This window comes from Mus pahari, chromosome 9, assembly GCF_900095145.1.
Source record: "Mus pahari chromosome 9, PAHARI_EIJ_v1.1, whole genome shotgun sequence".
Classification (NCBI taxonomy): Eukaryota; Metazoa; Chordata; class Mammalia; order Rodentia; family Muridae; genus Mus; species Mus pahari.
Genome location: NC_034598.1, coordinates 40,409,090 through 40,429,498, shown reverse-complemented (window position 1 = coordinate 40,429,498; position 20,409 = coordinate 40,409,090). Strand labels below are relative to the sequence as shown.

The 20,409-nt window shown below is 50.5% G+C and overlaps 1 protein-coding gene across 3 annotated transcripts in view; it reads left to right on the top strand.

Annotated features, from left to right (window-relative positions):
* The window catches only part of Cabin1 (calcineurin binding protein 1), a 110,091-nt gene that overhangs the window by 33,816 nt on the left and 55,866 nt on the right, over positions 1-20,409 (top strand). For 2 of the 3 annotated variants that reach the window (XM_021204736.2, XM_029542697.1), the window contains exons 23-26: positions 2,287-2,548; positions 6,078-6,338; positions 8,019-8,170; positions 10,159-10,337. In XM_021204736.2, coding sequence (XP_021060395.1) covers positions 2,287-2,548; positions 6,078-6,338; positions 8,019-8,170; positions 10,159-10,337 — 854 coding nt within the window. The remainder of the gene's footprint in view (positions 1-2,286; positions 2,549-6,077; positions 6,339-8,018; positions 8,171-10,158; positions 10,338-20,409) is intronic. The other variant, XM_029542698.1, reaches the window with a different exon arrangement.

Here is a 20,409-nt window from a genome sequence, read left to right as displayed (position 1 = left end):
AAGCCCTGACTTTCTTTGAGGTGGCTCCATGAATTGAGATGGTATAGACCAGTACTTACACTGGCTGAGCTTGTGCAGTATGACGTTGTGAATCACCTGCTTCCCCATTTAAAAGGGAGAGTAATGAAACCTGCCACTGTGGCATGTGGTAGGCTCCTGATCCACAGTCAGTGGAGTCAGAGTCCTAAAGGTGCAACTAGACCTCCCTCTCGTCCAGTGGCCCTTAGCCCTCCTAAAGCTGCAAGCCTTTATAGTACAGTTCCTCATGTTGTGGTGACTCCAACCATAAAGTTATTTCAGTACTACTTCATAACTATAATTTTGCTACTGTTTTGTTTTTGAATTCTAATATAAATATCTCATATGCAAGATATCTGATAATGCAACCCCAAAGGGGTCACGACCCACAGGTTGAGAACAACGGCTATCACCTGTTTAGAGGGTGTTAGCCCAGTAGATCCAGCCCACGGGGTGCTGGGCTATCTTCTCTGAGGACGGGTCTCAGTGTAGAGAGGCTTAGGTCTCACTCCAGAGCCGCCTGCATTCTGAGCGGCACAGGCAGATACCAGTGGAGAGTTGGGCTCCATTTGTTCCTTGGTACTAGCTAAAATATGAGGTTCGTTTGTTCATTCGTTTGTTCTTTCTTTTTTTCTTCCTCCCTCTTCCTCTTCCTCGAAGCCTTTTGATAGGGTTGACACCCATGATAGATGGTTGGGTGGACAGCAGGGTCCTCGCTGTACTGTTAGAGGTCCTTTGAGGAGCTTATGGCTTTCCTTCACTTTCCTTGAGCTTTCCTGCTTTGGCTGAACTGCAGGTGGTACCAAATTAGATAGGCGTTTTGGAATGGAGGTGGGGCTAACACCTAGTTGGCTCAGCACTTCTGCTCTGGAAACAGCTCTGAGTCCAGTACCAGGACTAAACCTGCTCTGTATAAGTAAGAGCCGAGAATATGAACTATGGGGTCACATTGTAACTGAGCCACAGGTAGCCCTGCAGGCCTGTACTCCTAGAATATGGGTTGTGTGCAGATGTACCTGGATTAGACACTTATATTAGGAGGGGTCACTCTCAGTAGGTTTTCCCCTGTGCGTTTTTGTTATTATTTGTTTGTTTGTTCTTAACATATATGGGAGCTTTGCCTGTAAGTATATATCATGTGTGTGTCTGGTACATGTAGAGCTGAAAGAATCAGATTCCTGGAAATGGAATTACTGATGGCTCTGGGCTGCTGTGTGGGTCCTGTGAAGCAAGCCCAGGCTCTCTGGAAGAGCAGCCAGTGCTCCTCATTGTTGAGCGTCTCTCCAGCCTGCTGCTTTTTTTTTTCTTTTAAGATTTATTTATTCCATGTATATGCATACACGGTAGCTGTACAGATGGTTGTGAACCTACATGTGTAGGGGTTGTTGGGGATTGAATTTTTTTTTAGGTCCTCTACTCACTCCAGTCAGTCCCACTTGCTCTGGTCAGCCCTGCTCACCCAGTCCCTGCTTGTTCCAGCCCAAAGATTCATTTATTATTATACATAAATACACTGTGCACTAGAAGAGGGCATCAGATCTCATTTCAGGTGATTGTGAACCACCATGTGGTTGCTGGGATTTGAACTCAGGACCTCCAGAAGAGCAGTCAGTGCTCTTACCCACTGAGCCATCTCACCAGCCCTCCAGCCTGCTTCTTAGCTTTCACAGTGATGCTTTTCTGCTGTGGTTACTGTGTATGGAGGGCGTGGTTCTTATGCAGACACATAGGCACAATCACATGTTTCCTTTCCTCAAAGTGAGGGCAGCTTCTCCTAGAACTGGTACATATTGAAAAGAAGTCCCTGTTATAAAATTGGCCCTGGTAAAGAAGAATCTTACCCTTTAGCCCTTGTCCCCCGTCCCCTTCTCCAGAGTAACCTGAGCTGAGCTGGGAAGAACTCCCAGGCCCCTGAGGAAGAAGGCTACCCTGAGAAACCTCTCCAATGCCTGCTCTCCTCTGTACCATTGTGTCTTTGGTGTCTTTCCTGCTCCTCCCTTACACAGTGCCCCCTGTGCTTGTTGGAGGGTAGTGAAAGCTGGGTTTCCCTGGCTGCTTCTGCCTTTGCCACCCCGAGTGATCAGAGACTTCTACACGCCAGCTTCTAAGGTGTGGCGGGCTGAGCTGATTGTGTGTCGGAGGGGCGGCATTAGCCACTTTGCTGGGTTTTGAGTCACTCTTCTGCCGACTGTCTGTCAGGCTGAAGTGTCTGCCGTCCATCCTTCAGGACAGCAGTGTTGGTAGCTGTTGCTTTTCTCACTACCCTAGGTTTGACTCCTGGGCAGGAATGGCTCTGGCCCGGGCCAGCCGAATTCAGGACAAACTGAACTCAAATGAGCTGAAGAGTGATGGACCCATCTGGAAACATGCCACACCTGTTCTCAACTGCTTCCGGAGGGCCCTTGAGATTGACAGCTCTAATCTGTCCTTGTGGATTGAGTATGGCACCATGTCCTATGCCTTACACTCATTCGCATCCCGTCAACTGAAGCAGTGGAGAACCGAGCTGCCCCCTGAGCTTGTGCAGCAGGTGAGGAGGGTGCTACGGAGGACCTGCCATTGTCTGTCTAGCTAGGCTGGCCTAGGTCCCTGCTGCTCTTTGTTCTGACACCCCAGCTCTCTGGGACATGCGAGCTGTTTCCTGCAGTAATATTGTTGTTTCTTGGTCGTTGGGCACCTAGTCCATTGACAACAATTTTAGAGGTAGACTCTTATGACCTGACTGACTGGTCATCACTTTGAACGGAGTTGAGTAGTGGAGAAGGGATGAGGCCATCTGAAGTAGGCACCTCTTCCCTGTTTCCAGTGAAGGATGTCGGGGCCATGGTAACATGCTTGGCCTGGCATTAGGGTTTTCAGTTGTCGTGTGCGGTGTTCTCTCAGGCAGGATGCAGGTCTGACCTACACCACTGCTCTGCAGAGCACTGCTGGTTCCTTCAGACGCAAGTGAAGGACTCACGCCGACATGCTTGCAGGTTTCTTAGCAGCAAGTGGAGGGTGCTGGAGATCAGACCTGGTGAGCACAGACTGCTGTAGAGCTACATCCCCACGCCATGCAGGCCAGCGGGACAGTAAGAGGCTGGACCTCAGAAAGATCTCTGAGGAAGAAGGGGTTGAAAGAGCTGACCAGTCAGGTAGACCGTCCTTGGTTTCAGGTTTTGCACTGATTATCTGTGATGAAAACCCCAGGCGAGATGATGAGACTGCTGGCGGGCTGAAAGAGACCCTCTGCACTCGCCACTACCCTCCTCTGAAGCGTTGTTGCCTTGATGGGGAGCTGACAGTGTGCTGAGGTCCCTACTGCCTCTAGGACCCTGCAGAGTAAGACACTGGCCTGCAGAGCCTCTGAACTTGGCAGGTGGTACTGGAAAGGCCGTCTAAGAGTGCAGCAGTAGGCTTCTCCACTAGAGGTTGCCAGTTTTATAATCTGAGCTGCATCCCTACAGTCTACCCTGAACCCAAGGACCTCAGCCCCGAGAGAGTCATGAAGTGAACCCACTTAGTGAGGACTGAGTTACTGTAATAAATAGTGAATAAAAGATGTCATTGGGCCTTGTGAAAAATTTAGTCATGAAAATGCCTCCTGACCCTTGTGTAACTAGAACTTGACAGTTCCAAGAATGTGCTCTTCTTTGGTGAGCAGAGCTGAAGCTGACTGTTGGAGAGCTCAGCCTTCTATCAGTTGTACGGCCCTGTAACACACACCTTTCACCTTTGCAGCATTCAATTTAGAAGCTGCTTCTCCAAAGCGACTTCTCTGAATCCTCTGTGCCTTTCAGGGCTGTTCTCTTGGCAGGCATTGTCAGCCGTGCTCACTCTGAGTTCTGGAGCATAAAGGCTGAGAGTTTGCACACTTGCCAGGGACAGCACGACCCTGGGCTTCCCTGCTGTTGTGTGAGGCCTCACACGGCACTGCTGCTGTCCTCCTCTGTGCTTGGGCACCACGACCCTCAGTTTAGGAGCTCGTCTCTGGCTTCTAGACTCACAGCAGTTTGGTCCCCATGGTTTTCTTCCTCAGTGTGCAGACTGTATGACCTCTATAGATAAGTGAGAATAGGGGCTCCATACTTGGCTGGGTCTCTTGGGTAGGTGTGGAGCTTGTTAGAAGGACATACCTGGGACCTGCAGACAGAAGCTGTGCTTTTGCAAGCTCCTGGGTGGTTAGTATGTTTTCCTTTATTATTTTTTTAAATTTGTTTTTTTTTTCCCCAGTAGTTTAGATGTGACATCATAGGGATAGGCTTGAGCCCAGAAGCAGAGAGTATGTGTGAGAAGTGTCCTTAGAGGTCCCAGCTCAGTGCTAACAGGGCAGATACCAAGTGCTGCGCAGGGCCTTGTCCTGACAAGAACAGAGTGAAGAAGTGCTTGCATGCCTCTCATCTAAGCATCACCTCCTTTAAGAAGTTATTTAATTTATCTTTCTAGACTGTAAAAGCAAACAAAGCTTTTTCACACAAGTGCGGTGTACCTTTAGAAAAGTCTAGGAGGACCTGCCTGTTGGACTTCTTCTTTTATCCTAGACACCGTTGTACTAAATGCAGTGTCTGGCTTCCCTTTTCCCTCAGCCTGTGCTGTAGATCTCTACTTGGGTCACTTTCTACAGCTCAAATACAATCCTTTTAACTGTGAACTCAACTTTGTTATAGCCGACCATACAGAAACCCCTAACTGCTGTAGAACCTGACTCATTGGGTGGCCTTGTAACATTAGGGACACAATTATCCTCCAGGTAGTCCCTCCATAAAGTCCCTCCTTCCCTGTGAAGGGAATACTTGTTCTGAGAACAGAGAGAACCTTTTGCAAAACTTCATTTGTCCAGCTTCTGCAGGTAGGGGGCAGACTTGACATCCCCTGGCCTGGAGGAAGGGAGAGGTTTGGCCTCAGTATCTGCGGTGCATACTGCCCTGCAGGACTGCCCTGTGTTCCCTGAGCTCCTTCCACCCCTGGGGAGGCAGATTTCTAGGATACAGTCCCCGGGTTGCTTAAGCTGTGTTTTCTTACCATGTCTGAGAACTAGACTGTTACGCCTCTTTGCCATATCTGAACTGCTGTGGTCTTTAGCTTTTGCTTGCAAACTTGCCAGAGATGGTGTGGGGAAGTGGAAATATTCCTATGATGTTAGATTTAAGGCATGGAGAGAGAATTGGGGACCAGAGCTTCCTAACCAAGTGACTCGGTGGGGGTGACTTGACATTGTTTCTGTGCTTCATGCTATGGATGAAAACAACCCATTCCTTCTCCCAAGCAGCACTGGGAGATGTCAGCCATGATGCCAGCACAGGCACCCAATACACAGGGAGGCTGAAGGGCTGTGAGTAAGGGAATCCATTCTGTCAGAGGGTGACAAGCCAGAATGGAGTCAAATGGCATAGCTTCTGATCACTGTCCCTCCTGAGTGGGATATTGTTCCCGCTGAACTTAGCAAAACTAGGGACAGTGGCAGGGCCCCACAGCTATTAAGCAGTGCAAGCAGAAGAACTACATTTAAGCAGCTGCCTTTCCCTTAAACAGACTGGCTGTAGGGCCTCGTTTTCGAGGCATTGTAATAGAATCCCTCTGCTTTCGTGCCCCACTGAGCGTGTGGGAGCAAGGTGCTCATTCCCTGCACTGGGGCTTTACGCTGTAAAGGATGCCTGTTTTTTTGAGACCAGTGAGGCATAGTTGTATCAGCCTTCTTCCTTCTTAACCTCATCCAATTGTAACCTGTGTGGCTGAGAGATACCAGTCCTTACCACGGCCATGCAGGTTATAGTTGGGAACTCTAGAATGAGATCAATAGGAACTTCATAAACTCATGCTGTTAAGGTGCTACAGAAAGAAGCTAAAAGAAAGGACCTTTGAGTTAACGAGAAATGACCTGATCCAAGTCCAGCCCTGCACCTGGCAAGCTTCTCAGGACTCCCAAGTTCCACACCTCATTTCTACAACTGCGAAATGGTGGCAACAGTTGTGGGTTCAGGTGAATAAGTCAGCTGACTTCATCCAAGAGAAGCACAATCCCTGAGCAGGTGCAGACTTTGTGCCTAAGGCCAGTCTGCAGGCTTGTGATCTTGTTATAGATGGAGGATCGGCGAGACAGCATGCTGGAGACAGCCAGACACTGTTTCACGTCTGCAGCCCGCTGTGAGGGCGATGGTGACGAGGAGGAGTGGCTCATTCACTACATGCTGGGCAAGGTGGCTGAGAAGCAGCAGCAGCCGCCAACTGTGTACCTGCTGCACTACCGTCAGGCTGGCCACTACCTACACGAAGAGGCTGCCCGTTACCCTAAGAAGATTCACTACCACAACCCACCTGAGCTGGCCATGGAAGCCCTGGAGGTAACCCTGCAGGTCCAGGGTAGGATGTTGGGGCAGGAGGGTCCTCCCGCTCTGTCTCCTGGGGCTGGAGCTCACAGTCCCAGTGATTCCCTTGCAACCCCACTGATAAGATGGCTGTGCTCAGCAGCTTCACACTCACCCAGAAGAAAGCAGCCTGCTCTCTCTTTCCCTAAGAGTGCTTGCAGTCCTTTTGGAGAGAATGGGCATGTTATTTTCCTTTCTCAGGCAGCAGCCTTCCTCTGCAGCATACCTGTTCTCACGGGTACTACAGTGCAGCATCCATAGCCACCCAGCCATTCAGACCTGTTGTCTGGTCTCTTGTATTCCTAGGTGCAGATAGGTGCCTAAGGCCACGTGAGGCCTGGACCTGGGCCTGGGCCTTCCAGCTTAGCGGGTTAGGCCAAGGCAAGAGTGAGCTGCTCTTGATAATGAATGTTGTGTTCTGTTTTGGTTTTTCCACTGCTGCTCAAAACTAGAGCAGTGCTTTATTGTCAGGATTCACTTTTTATGGTTTTGAGAATAGGCTTGATGAAGGTTGCACTGCAGTTCACAGCAGTCCTGACCCTTAGAGGTGTGCAAACCAGGAACCTGAGTGGAAATCCAGAGCTGCTCCACTCAGCCCAGAGTTCAAAGCTTCCCAAGACCCTGACCACGATTGCTTTATCTTCTCAGAGGCCTCAAGCACTGGCCCTCAGCCAGCCCTGTACGGCTAGGAAGTGCTTGGAATTTAGGCAGGATCTGTTTATTGTTATTTTCCTGCTTCTAGGGCACAGGTCTTTTGTTTCTTCCCCGCTTCCCCCCACCAAGTTAAATGTATTCGTTCGTTTGTTTTAAGAGAATTCCCAAGCATATAAGACATGAAAGTCCCCAATGACCCTGGTCGCCCCTACGCCGTCATCTGTCCTAATAGTTTGGCTGTGTTCTTGAGGCCATCACTGTGTTGGCAGGAGCACAGTTGTAGGGTTCTGTAGCTCGTTCTTCCCTTGGGCATGATGTAGTAGAAAGTGTGGTGAGCTTTGCTGCTGCCCCAGGCCTCCCGGTTGCTCAGAGCACTTGCTAACCTGAAAAGTCTCTTCATGGGCTTGGCCTCTGGGGCTGCTTTGCAGGGATACTGTGAGGAAGTACGCACCCCTAGTTTTGTGTCAGGGAGCTCTCAGGAGTGCTTCCAGGGGCTGAAGTTTAAAGATGACATTGTAGACTATCTACAGTTTTGACCATGGCATCCAGTTACACTAGGGAATGACACCGGTGAGCACGTTGGTTCCCTTCCCCTTCCAAGACTAAGACACTCCTTTTAAGACTTGCCAATCTTGTGAACAAACAAAAAATACTGCACTTGGGAAGTTGAGACAGGGGTCAGAAGGCCCAGACCATCCTCAGCTGAATAGCAAGATTGAGTCTAGTGTGGCGACGTCTGAGGCAGTGCCCACTGGCTGCCACTCTCATTATCCCACCATCATGTGCTTGGATGACTGGGTACATGTTTAATTAGAATGCTGACAGTAACCATCTTAACTTTCTGTGCTTAGTTGTGGTGGGGTGTTAAAAGCTGAAACGACAGGCAATGTGTGGTAGCTTGTCTCCCAGGGCAGCAGCCTGCCTCTAGCATGGCTGCTTCACCTGTGGGACAGGCCTTAGGTTGGAGAAGGCTGTTTTATTATGCCAGAGGTATTGTTGTAGGTGTACTTCCGGCTCCATGCGTCCATCCTGAAGCTCCTGGGCAAACCTGACTCTGGGGTTGGTGCAGAGGTCCTGGTCAGCTTTATGAAGGAGGCAGCAGAAGGACCTTTTGCCAGGGGCGAGGAGAAGAATACGCCCAAAGCTTCAGAAAAGTGAGTACCAGCTTACGGGGCCTGGGTGGCTCATTTTGCTGTTGGGTAGTGTCGGGTAGTGTCGGGGGGCTACTGGGTAAACTAGGACTCACGAGTCTCTGTTTGTGGAGCTGAGATACTTCTGTTCCATGTGTGGGAGGGTGTCTGTTGTTACCCTCAGCTCTGTGGCACTGGCTGGTTCTGCTCTCCCTTCAGGAGAGAGTCCTGGGGAGAAGCCAGCCTCTCCCTTCTGCTCCAGTAGAACAGAGCCTTTCCTGTGCAGAACATACTAGAAGATTAGGTTATCCTATTTGCTCTTCCCAAGACTCCATCTGGGTGAGCGATGAGGCTCTTCCTTCAGTGCCTGGGAGAGCAGGCCTCTGTCCTCAGGGAGTAGGGCTCTGGCACTGTCTCCTCAGCTGCTTGGGGACTGATTACTTGTCCTCTAACCTAAGTTTTCTTTGTGTCCCAGACACATTTTTCTTTGTTGTTGCTACCCTGATGCTGGATTCAGTGTTTCCTGTCTCTGAGGCCTCACTTGGCTGACGATTGTGCAGACCCCAGCAGAGTAAGCTGCTCCCAGGCCCTGTCCCCGAGAACTGTCAGTTCACGGCTGTAGCTAGGCATGTAACCTGTGCCTCCAGTGAGCAGTGCTCGTCTCTGCACACGGGGTGTTGTCTGCTGTGGGGGAGATGAGCGCCCGGGTCGTAGGTGCCTTGGGTTGGTGCAGTGTGCTGGCAAGTAGACACAGGTGTTCTCTAGTCTAAGAGGTTTCCAGGGTACAGGGGAGTTCTTACTGATCACCATTCTGCCCTGAAAAACGTGACTTATATAAATAATATGTGAATACATTGTAATTAAGGAAATCAGACATACATACTTAGATTTAGATTGTAACAGAGCTCTTGACACCAGAATTGGCCTTTATTCAGTTTAATTTCTTTTCTTGTGGATTTGTATGTAGTTGTTTGCACCTGTGCAATTGCAGCTTTATTTTGCCTTTGTAGTACTAAAAGATGGAACCCAGGAGCCTGTGTATGCTAGGCAAGTGTTTGGCCACTGTGGTACCCCCCCCAACCCCCCCTCGTTCCTTAATTCAAAACAAAACAAATCAAAACCTAAGCAAGGCACAGGCGGCTTGTGGAGGAGGCCCTCGGGGTAGGGCGCTTGCTTTTGTGGGTTGGAACCGAGAAAAGAGTAACTCAGTGTCCCGTTTTATTTCAAATGCTGACTGGCCAGAGTGTAAGCATGAGTCCTTGCCCAGTGCTGTGTAGCTGTCTGCCATAGTCATTGTTGAACTTCCCCGCTTTCTCAGCCCCTGACTCAAGCGGCATGGCTGTCTCTCTTCTCTATCTCTTCTCCTGGCAGTTGTGGAGGTTTATGGGCTGACTTTCCTGTTCTGTTTGGTTTTCCTCTCTCAAACTCTGATAAAATTGTCCTCAAACTTCAACAAAGAACAACTGAAGGTGTTTAATTGCTCACCTTTCAGCAGTGGGCCTGGGACGCCATCTGTGCTGACCTGTTTAGACCTTTCCCCTGCCTTATACCTTTGCTGCATAGTGAGGATATCCAGTGTTCCTTGAACAGGAAGGATAGTTCTACTGCTCGTCCTCCCCGTTACCAGTGTTGTACTTGTGCCAGCCTGTGCTGCTGTGTACTTGTTTGTGGATGCCCATTTGTCGAGCAAGGAGTGGCTGTGTTGAGCTGTCTTGCAAAAGGCTCTGCCTTGGTGTGCATACCGAGGAGATGCTTGCCACTTCCCCTGCAAGATTTCTCGAGCCTGAAACCAGATGCTGTTAGCTTCTGGCCAGAGAGGTTGGGCAGCATCCATTTAGAGGCTGGAGGCTGTGAGGGTGATGTGGGGGAAGCCCTTCCTCCTTAGTGCATTAGCCACTCAAGACAGGGACCACTCAAGGTATGTGGAGCAGCAGCCCTGGGAAGGGTGCTGACCCACAGGAACATTTCTTTCCTCATAGTGTGGACATTGATGTGCAGCTTTGTCCCCACAGGGAGAAGGCCTGCCTGGTGGATGAGGACTCCCACTCTTCAGCTGGGACACTGCCGGGCCCCGGAGCCTCCCTTCCCTCCTCCTCTGGCCCAGGTCTGACATCCCCACCTTACACAGCCACTCCGATTGACCACGATTACGTCAAATGTAAAAAACCCCATCAGCAGGCGGCGCCGGACGGTATAGTCCCTGTTCTCCCTACTGTGCCAAGGGCGGCACACCAGCTGTGGGGAGGGTGCTTGAGCGACTTCATTTGTCGCTTTGTTTTGGCGAGGGGGGTGCTGGGTCTGGGGTGACACGGGCAATGTTGCGGCTGCTCATTTACCTCATGGATTCACAGTGCTTGTGCTTCCAAGACATGCTCAGGTCGCCATCTGCCTACGCCCACGTGGGAGGCAGGGAAGGAGCAGGTCCAGCGGAGGGAGGCAGCTTCCTTTTGAGATTGCATTTTCCTACCTGTAAAATGGGGGTGCTGGAATCTTTGAGTGACATTTGGAAGCCCTGTAGGCTGTCTGGAGTGATATTTGTCACTGTCAGCTCCATGTGGCCTACGCCTGTCTGCAGCACATTGTCATGGCTCTGTCCTTTGGTGGGTAGGCTCTAACTAACACTAAATCTGTCACTCTTGGGCATCTAGAGGCTGTTCCATGTGGGATGAGGCAGGTGGCGACTATTCCGTCACATTTCTTACTAACAGTAGGAGGCTTGCATGCTGGCCTATAGCTTAATCTTTCCATGGTCTCACCTGTACAGTAACAAGCTGGTGACTGTGTACTTGGCATAAGCAAACTGACAGACTCAGAGGGTCATTAAAGTGGAACCCTAGAGAGCTGGTGATAGTGCTGAAAGACACCCTCCCTCCATGTCCCTCATCTCATCTGGGCTCTTCCTATGTCAGGTGGTTCTTAGGGGAAGGCTGGATGCTCTGGGTGCCGTGGTAGCTCTCACTTGGAGGTCTAGTAGAGAGCTGAGGGGGCAGGGCTTACACTCTCCTGGCTCCATGGAGGTCTGGCCTGTATACAGATTCCTGGGGAACATGGGCGACTCTTCCCAGATTGCTGTGTTGAGATCCATTTCAGAAAAGCCCTGGGGAAGCATGTCACAGTGGCTAGGGTCCCTCTGCTCCTCTAGGGCTGGTGTTTCAGTGATCTCCTGGGAGAACAGAACACTTGAGCATCCATCTAGGTTTGGTTTGGTCCTGCATCATATATGCTGAAAAAGAGACTGAAGATCTGTGCATGCCCTGTGTCTCCACCACCTCCCAGTGGGCTGTGTCTTTGATAAGACCCTGTGTTTACAGCTCTCTAGAGCAGAAATGAGAGAATCCAACCCCTGGCTTCTCCTGTCTCTAGCTCAGCAGACCTCTCTGTAGAAGAACCCCTTCCCCTTCTTTATTAACTCATATTATCTGGGAGGCCCACCCTGTTTCAGCCACTGACCTCTGAGGATACTGAGCAAACAGTAGAAGTAGACCCTTGCTCTGTGAGTTTCTGCTAGATACCCTTGGTGCTGATGCTGCTCCATGTCGTGTTGCTCCTGGACTGGGAGGACCTGTACCAGCTCTGCAGCCCCCCCAACCAGCTCAGACTGCAGGCACCACGGGCTTGCCTGTCCGCCCATAGGGTTGACCATGCTTTTAGGAGCAGGAAGGAGGGAGGCAGGAGTACCTCAGAGGAGCCCATGGCATCACTTGGCCCTGATGGATTTGCTAAGCCATGTGGCACATGTGTGGCCGTAGAGCTATTAGGGAAGTGCTGCAGAGTTCAGGCACTAGGTAAGTGTATGTTGCTAACCTAATAGTTGTTCCGGAAGTTTGCAGATCAAGGAAGTTCAGATAGACTTTCAGTAGTTCCAAAATGTTAACTGTGGAGCCACTGGGTTTCCATACCTCATTTCTGTCCAGGCCCAGTATATGGAGAGCATAGCACTTTGAGAACCCCCAGCCTCTTCATCCTCTGCAGCCCTACAGAAGTATTTGTAACAGGAAAATGGTTAGAGCCCTAAATTAGTTGTACTCTTCAGATGTGATAGCCTTTTCATCAGTTTCTGGTTCCTAGGGAAAGGGTCAGACCTTAGGCAGAACCAAGCAGGTTGCGAGGTAAGGCATTTGCTGGTAGCTTGAAGCCATGCTACTTACCGCTGCCCCTGCTTCATGAGCTGACCCCAGACAGGGTGTTAACACCTGCTCTTAAGTCAGAGGCACCTCCCAGTGTAACTAGGGTGCTTCTAGCCTGATGCCACTTAGACTAGGGAGTTGAGGTCAGATGGAAGAGCATGGGCAGTGCCCTGGAGTTGAGAGACCTCTGAGTTCCAAACTGACGCTACCGATTCCATGTTCAGCTTCCTTAGACAAGGGCCTTGATTGATTTGTACAGCCTGGCCACTTCTAGATGTAGTTCTTCGGGTCATCCATGAACTAGAAGCTCAGAGTGGAAGCCCGGGTCCTGAGGTATGCCATTATTCTTGGATTTTTTTTTTTTTTGCCCCAACTTTTTAGCTAGAGTTTGGCCTCAGAAGATGTGTAGGCACTGCCACGTGACTCATTAGGTGGATACAGGAAGCTTCTTCCTAAGATAAAACCCAGCCTCACTGTCTGACCTGTCCTGACTTAGCAACTGTGCTGCGTACATTGAAGGTGAACACTTCTTGCAAACTCACACTTGCTTTGGGATTGGCCCTTGAGGCCACAGTAGTCAGCCATCACATCCAGCTCTTCTTACCAAGGTCACAAGGCCACTCTAGATTGACCAAACTGAGGTGGAAGGGAGAGGGAGGGATAGTTGAGACGGAGTTTCTTCCAGTGTATCTCCTGGAATTGGCCCATGTGCTTCGTATTGAGACTCCCCGTCTCTGGGCAAAGTGACATGAGAAGTATGTGTCATGTATTCTGTAAACTTGAAGGGGGCTCCCAGTCATTGCTGTGTGTGCATGTCAAATGGCAAACTCTCTCATTCTGCCCTACATGCTAGTTGTACAGGTGTGTGCCAATGTGTACATGTATGAACAATTAGGCTTCTCCACACAGCACTCACTGTATGCTCTTGGTCCCGAGCTCCAGGCAGGTGCCCACAGGATGGCAGCATGTCTCCATCTTCACAGCCACCATCAGGCTTGTCAGTGGCCTCACTTCCCTAAAAGAAAACAAAACTGAGAGCAGTCAGGCTTCCTGCTTGTTGGGGTGGGGCTGAGAGTATGGTTAAAGTGTCTTCCAGGCCAGGTGTGAGGCTGACTTTGCAGATGATGGAGTTCCGTGTTTCTGTCCTGGTTGGAGGTACCTCAGTGAAGGGTCCATGGAATAGGGCCATTCCTAAATGGGTTTTGCCTTCATTTGATCTGGCTAATTGATTTTCAGGATATGTCTATAGCAATATTTATTGAATGAAGAGCTTTACTGTTTGTCTGCCTGTCACACTCCATGTCACTTGAGAGTGTCAAAGCCAGGAAGGGCCTTAGAGGTCAGAGCACTTGCCCTATGGATGGTCTGGGATTCTTTAACCAGTCCATCCAGGTCTTCTGGCAGCACATGCCAGATGCATAGAGCAGCTCGGAGGAGGTAGCCTTGCATAGCTGAGGAGTGGGGTGAAGCGTAGGTCAGCACTGGAGAGGTAAGATTGCATGTCCTAGAGGCCTGCCTCGGCCATGTTTAGCCAAGTTCTGTGGTCTGTATTGGCAGAGGGGACAAGAATGGTAGGAATCTTGGGAGCTGATATGTGTGGCTGCAGGGATGTTCACTCTGCCCCATTGCCAGCATGGACAGAGCTGTAGAGGGGTGCTCTGTAGGGAAGCTGAGGTAGCATGTCTTCACAGCCATCCGTCCTCACCCACCATCCTGTCACTGTGGCACTCTGCTGTTTGTTTCCATGCTCACCTGCTCACCCACACTACCTCCACCAGTATTGCCCGTGCTGCCCCTAACCCTGAGCACACTCTGTTCTCCAGGCTTTGTCTCTGCTTGCACTGTCACGGCTCGCTTCAGGGAGGAGTGCAGACCGCATGCTCAGCCCTCAGTCCGGCTCCCTGCTTCCCCTGTGACCAGGAGCGCCTTCGTGTCTGCCGGTCCTGTGAATTCAAGAATGTGTGTTTGATGTGCTGTGCTTGGCTTCTGCCAGCTGCCCATTGCCCAGTTCTGGCCTGATGCAGAGGCAGTGGTAGCCTCTCTCCGTTCTTCCTGCCTCCCTGCCTGGCAGGTAGTTCAGGCCTGTACTTCCATTGCTTTGTTCATTCGTTCTTAAAACAACAAGAAAAAGGCAACAGACTCTCAAGATACCAAATTCCCTTTATGAGGACAAGTGTAAAACTCCAGATTGTGTACAGTAGCCAAAACTCTGAGTGGGCCCTATGTAGTTCCAGTGCCCTGACTGCCGAGGGCCAGGGGTGGTCCTGAACCTGGCCTTCACCCTGCTCTCCTGGGGAGAAGGGCAGGTGGGTTTCTGTAGGAGCTCCATATTCCTGTAAACAGACTTGCCCAAAGTGGGAGAGACTCCCAGGGGAGCGCATGCTGTTCCGGACAGTCGACTGACATCTTTCTTTGCCCACTCTTACTCTTAACCTTTCTGAGACCCTCTCTCAGGCCAGTGCTGATGGTGGCAGTTAAACAGCTCCTGCTGTGTGCTAGGCATGGAGGAGGGCACTATGCTGAAAGTGCCCTGACCCCTGCCTGCTGTGGTTGAACCTGCATGCCCCTAGGTGGTGCCCGAGATGGTGGTTGGTTCTTTGGGTCTGTGGATTGGGATGACTACCATCAGTCTAAGGACACTGAGGGGGACTTGTGGGGTTGGGGGTGGGGACAAAGACAATGTGAGTTACAGAGCCCTGCAGTGTGTTGGAGTGGGCACAAAGGGATGTTGTGGGGAAAGGACTCAGGAGAGCAACGGAGTGACAGGGCCACAGACTCCTGCTTGGCTCCAGACACACAGATTCTCCTTGTCTTTAATTGGAAGAACCTTTCCTGAAAGTACACCCGATAGCTGTAGGTTGCCAGCTGTCCTGGTGTCCTCTGTTCTTGGCAGTTGAGTTCAGAGAGGTTGAATTCTCTCGGGCCAGTATATCTCCTGACCTGAGCTAGAGTGAAAGAGACTGATTCCCAGTGACTACCAGACTCCCGGCAGCACTGTCTGAGCAAGGTGGAGCTTGACGTGTCTGTCATTGCTTTACTGATCCAGGGAAGCTGGCTGACAGGGTAGGAATGCAGCCTGGTTCCCCATAGTGTGATGCCCTGCTGCCCACCTGCTGTACTTCTCTCTCAAGGTGTCTGGAGCCTCTCCTCGGTGCCTTTGCAGTCACCTCAGCCTGCTATTGGCACCCATGTTTCCTGTGGCCAGCCCCATTCCTGGTGGACCCATCATTTCCTGGTAGCTGGTTGGCAGACATTTTGTTCTCTAGGTTGACTGGTCAGAGTCCCTGCAGTATCTGATGGCAAGTCTTTTTCTGCATGTTCATTGGTCTAACCTGAGGGACTGAACAAGAGCTGTTGTAAGGCTTCCTGCTGGAGCAAGCGTCACAAACACATGGAAGGAGCTCCTGGAAACCCGCATCTCCTAAGGAAGCTCTCTCAGCTTGGGCATCCTGTGGTGTTAAGCATGGTGAAACCTGGATGAAGAAAGACTCAAAAGAGAACCTCCTTTCAGAGTTGTTGGGACAGGCTGCCATTCTATCACCAAGACAGCCCTTTTCTCTCTTTGTAGTGGGCTCTTGATCCTTTGACTCCTACCGTGGAAGTCGGGAGTGACAGGGCTTCATCAACAGATGACTGGCAGCTGGACTTTCTTCCCCTCAGGATGCAGAGAGGGCAGGCTGGAGTGGCGCCTGTGCCTTTGTGTGATTAAGAGAATCAGATATTGTAAACTTGTCCCAAATATTCATTCCAATGAAAAGTTGCCATATAAGCAAAACTTTAAAAGAACATTGTAAATGAAAAGATCAGGCCAGCCTGCAGCCTGCTTGCTAGTGCTCATCTTCTTTCCTGTTGAGCACCAGGCCGCCTCTTCAGAAGAATACACTCCTAGCTTCTGAGACTCAGGGCTAAAGTGGGCTGTATGTGGTCCCTAGGGGTCCCATTCATGTGTCAGTCTCTTGCTAGGTTGATCAGAAAGGATTTCTGTAGATTTCTTGCTCTGTCTCAAGTCCAGGGCACCTGCAGTTTGTGTCCCAGGACCCCCTCAGAGATGGAGCAGACAGCCAAGACAAGGCAGCAAAGATCACTGCCTGCCTTTGCCTACACGTGGCCCTCTGGGGAGTAGTCTCTGCTTTAGTAACAGCCAAACACCCACCCTTGTTCTGCCAAGGCCCTCTGGAGTGTCAATGTCAGCCTCTTGGGACCCTCAGAGACAGGATCCCAGGTAAGGTCTGCAGTGCCCACTGGCAGCTGTGCAGAAGAGGCAGGACTGAAGCTCAGTTCTTAACTGTGTGCTCTCGCCAGTGCCCTAGCCCCATGCGGCTGTAACTCCCTCGTTTATCAGTGTGCCTGGGCCAGGTGCTGTGGAAGCTGAGACAAAACTGAATTCAGCTATCCAGGAAACAGATGTAGTGCTGGCCAGGGAGGGTAAGTCCTCCCCAAAAGGTTCAAAGTGATGGGTGGGAGTACCACCCAAAAGGAATCTGACCCTGTTCTCCCAGAAGTCTCCGGTGCAACTTCTGGCCTGGTGAGCTAAGAAGACTACTCTGCAGAGGGCCTTCTGGGAGTCAGGAGGAAACAGTGTGGTCAGTAGCATCCTTTTTCCTTCTGCCCCACTGGTGAGCCTCAAGGGCATGGCTTCCGGGGGAGGAGGGGGAGGGGGAGGAGAGGCTGCCTCTGGCTTCACACAATTTTTCTTGTTACTCCCAGCTAACTGATCCGACTTTAGAGTCTAAGGCTGGCCTTCTGTTGTGGGAGAGCTGCTAGGCTCTGTTGTTTGTCTGATTTCACCCAGCCCCTGAGCCATCCCTTCATTAGCTGGTCGCAGAAAGAGGGTACTTTTATCATATTGCGAAACGTGCCTGTCACACTTTCTCTTTTATCTTTGTCTGTTTGCCTCCCCAAGGTCCTCACTCAGCTGTACCAGAGAAGATATGGCTCTCTGGGAGAGGAAATGGGGAGGCTCTGGATGAATGCATACTACAGCAACCTACTTATTTATTTGTATTTTAAAGTCGGATCCTGACAGGTAGCGTAGGCTGGCCCCTGCCTTAGCTTCCTGAGTGTGAGGATTATAGTTGTGTACCACAGGCTAAGCTTCTGGCCATCCTCTTAAGAGCTTTTCATTGTCTTTACCCTATTGCTCTGAAAGAAGGGAAACTAGGCTTCCTCTGGCCAGTTGGGTTCTTGATGTGGGACTGACTATGTGTGTCTTCGTGGCGTTTGTAATCAGGATTGTTTTACCCACCATTTCATACTCACCAGACCTGCAGGAACAGAGAAACATGAAATCCTGAACTTTGCAACCTCTTAACGTATCTTATTTGAAGAAATTCACCTTGCTGAGTGTGGTGACACTTGCCTGCAATCCCAGAAATCAAGAGCCTGAAGTAGGAGGATCCCAAGCCCCAGGGCTGTGTAGTAACATTCTTACTGAGAAGGGGGGGGGGGGATGGGGCAGCAAGACAGAGGGCTCATCAGGAAAAGACACATACCATGCCTGTGGGACCTTCCATGTACACACTGTGGCACATGTGTGCTCGCATGCATTCACATGTACACAATGAAGAGAAAAGTTGCGATTTAAAGTTTCTAATCTTGGGCCTGGAGAAGATGGCTCAGAGGTTAGGAGCACTTGCCTTTCTTCCAGGGACTTAGATCAACCTTCAGCACCGGTCACGTGGCTCACAACCCCCTCTAGCTTTAGCTTCAGGGGATGCAGCCCTCTGGCCTCGGAGATGTCTTCTGTACCTGTGCATTGATGCATCTACACATAATTAGAAAAATAACAAGGCTTTCATGCTTTTAGTCTTGAAAGAAGCAGGACAGGAGAAGATGCCCTCTTTCTAGCCAAGGATGGTTTGGTTAGTTTCTGATCCTCTTGCCTCTCCTAGTGGGTATGGGAGTTACAAGTTTATGTGGTGCTGAGAATTGAGCCTAGGGCTTTATGCATGCCAGACAGAAATCCTACTGACTGGCCTACGTCGAGTGGCCTATGTCGATGGCCAATGTTGTCTTCTATTCCTAATGCATGTAAGCCCCCAGCATCCCATGAGCAGCCAGCAGCCTTGCCAGCCTGCTCTGCTGCCCCCGGCTTCCCAGTCTCTGTTGTGTACAACCTCTAACCCCCGTCTCTGTTCAGCACTGTGACCTTTTAGGTGTTGCCATAGGACTGTGGTGATTCTGGCTCCATTAGCTGTGCTTTTATTAGGGCTGCTTTATACTGTGGTCATCCCTGAGGAGAGAACTGGAGCTGCCACAACATCCTCAGTACCAGTGGCAGCCTGTGCTCTGCCAGCTCTGAAAACTTCTCATGCATGTGAGAGGCTGGGGAAGTGCATCCACAGGCCTGTCCAGCCTTGGCCCCTCCCCTGTGGCTGCTGTGGCTCTCATGTTATTTTAAGAGGCTTAAGAGTGTTCTCTCTGCTGGGTGTTACTTTTCAGTGGAGAACAACCCTCCGTTCCATCATCTCTTCTTGCCCACAGCATTTCTGTTATAGTCTGGCTGTCTTCCCCACGTTGCTTGTGGATCCGTGGTCCCCTTGTGTTGAAGCATTGCGCAGGCATTAGCTCATTAGGAGTAAATACCCATTTGCTCAAGTCAATCCTCTGTTTTTACAATGATCACAGCTGGGATTCCACCAGACTGGCAATTCCTTTCGGCTGAGAGCCTAACAACTTGAGAGCCAGTGAGCTAGTGAGGCATTGTGCCAGTGGGTGAGATCATCCTGGCAAGGCCGGCTTCCTGAAGCTCAGTGTTGGTTGGATATTGCTTCTCAGCCTGCAGTCCCCTCGGTGTGTTAACCGTTGCCTGAGATGAGCTGGCCCTGGCCTGGCTCTCATGGGGATGCTAACAGCAAGGGCATGGCCTGCCATCTTCTGGAGACTTTCAGGCCTCTCTGGCATTTCCCAAGCTATTCATGTTCTTGTCTAGGCCAGTGTGAATGCTGTAGGATGAGATAGGTCATTATGCTGTCATTAGCGTGTGTCGGGGGTAGAGCCTGTGGAAATCCCATGTTCAGGAATAAGGATACTAAAACTTGTGTTAAGAAACATGAAATGGGAGCCCTAAGGCAGTAGACTTACTCAGCCATGTTTGTCTAGCATGTCAGTAGCAGATATGAGATTGGAATGTGCACCAGAGACCCTTAAGTTCAAAGTTCTTCAACAAGGGCTATCAAGACAGAGCAGGTAAAGGCACTGCTAAGCAAGCCTGTTCCCTGAGGCCTGTCCCCAGAGCCCTCATAAAGATGGAGGAGATGACTGATCACAGCATTGTCTGTCCTCTGGCCTCTGTAATGCTGTGGTTCTCCCCCGTGTATCCACTGTACTGACTTTCTATATGATTACTGTAAGTGTAATGGTCACCATTTCTCAGTATTCTCTTTCTATGGAGACAGCAAGTGGGCTATCAGTCCTGCAGAGGGAGCAGTGGTTCCTTAGAGTGGAGACCCAAGATGGAGTTTGTTCTGAGTGTAGCAGGCCTGGCCTTCACCCCTCACTCAGGACTCAGGAAGCCCCACACCTGACCCTGAAAGTAAGGAAGAGCTTTTTATCAAGTAAGACAATTCCAGCTTTGGTCTCTTCTGTGGCCCGAATCCTCTGTTTCTATTACATCTGGCCAGCTGAACTTAGGAGAGATTGCTCACTGGGCTGTGGTCCTGACAGCCAGCTCTACTGTGCTACGTGTTGACACCTCTTGAGGCCAGAGCAGCAGAGCGGGTATTGGAGGTCAGAGCTAGTTCTCGGTGTTCCTCTGCAAGCCTCTCTCTCGGCTTGAGGTCAGTGTTTGGGCACTGGTTAAGAAAGGGCACCCGCACCCACTGCTGTGTGGCTCAGCAGAACTACTCAGAATAAAATGTCTGATGGTTAGTGTGTGGCATTACTGATAAACCGTACCCAGTCTCTGTAATAATTAGGTATGGATAATTGGGCTGACATTTTTATGGTGCCAGGTATTGCACAGGCACCTGTGTTTAATGACCTATGTAATCATAATGACAGTTTTTGGAAATGGTCACTGTTCCTTAGTTTTACATAGAGGGGAACCAAAGTGCAAATCACTGTGGCACGGATTTTAGGTTTTCCAGGCTCGCACGGAGGAGCAGGATTTCAGCACTGACAGTCTGCCCTGCCAGA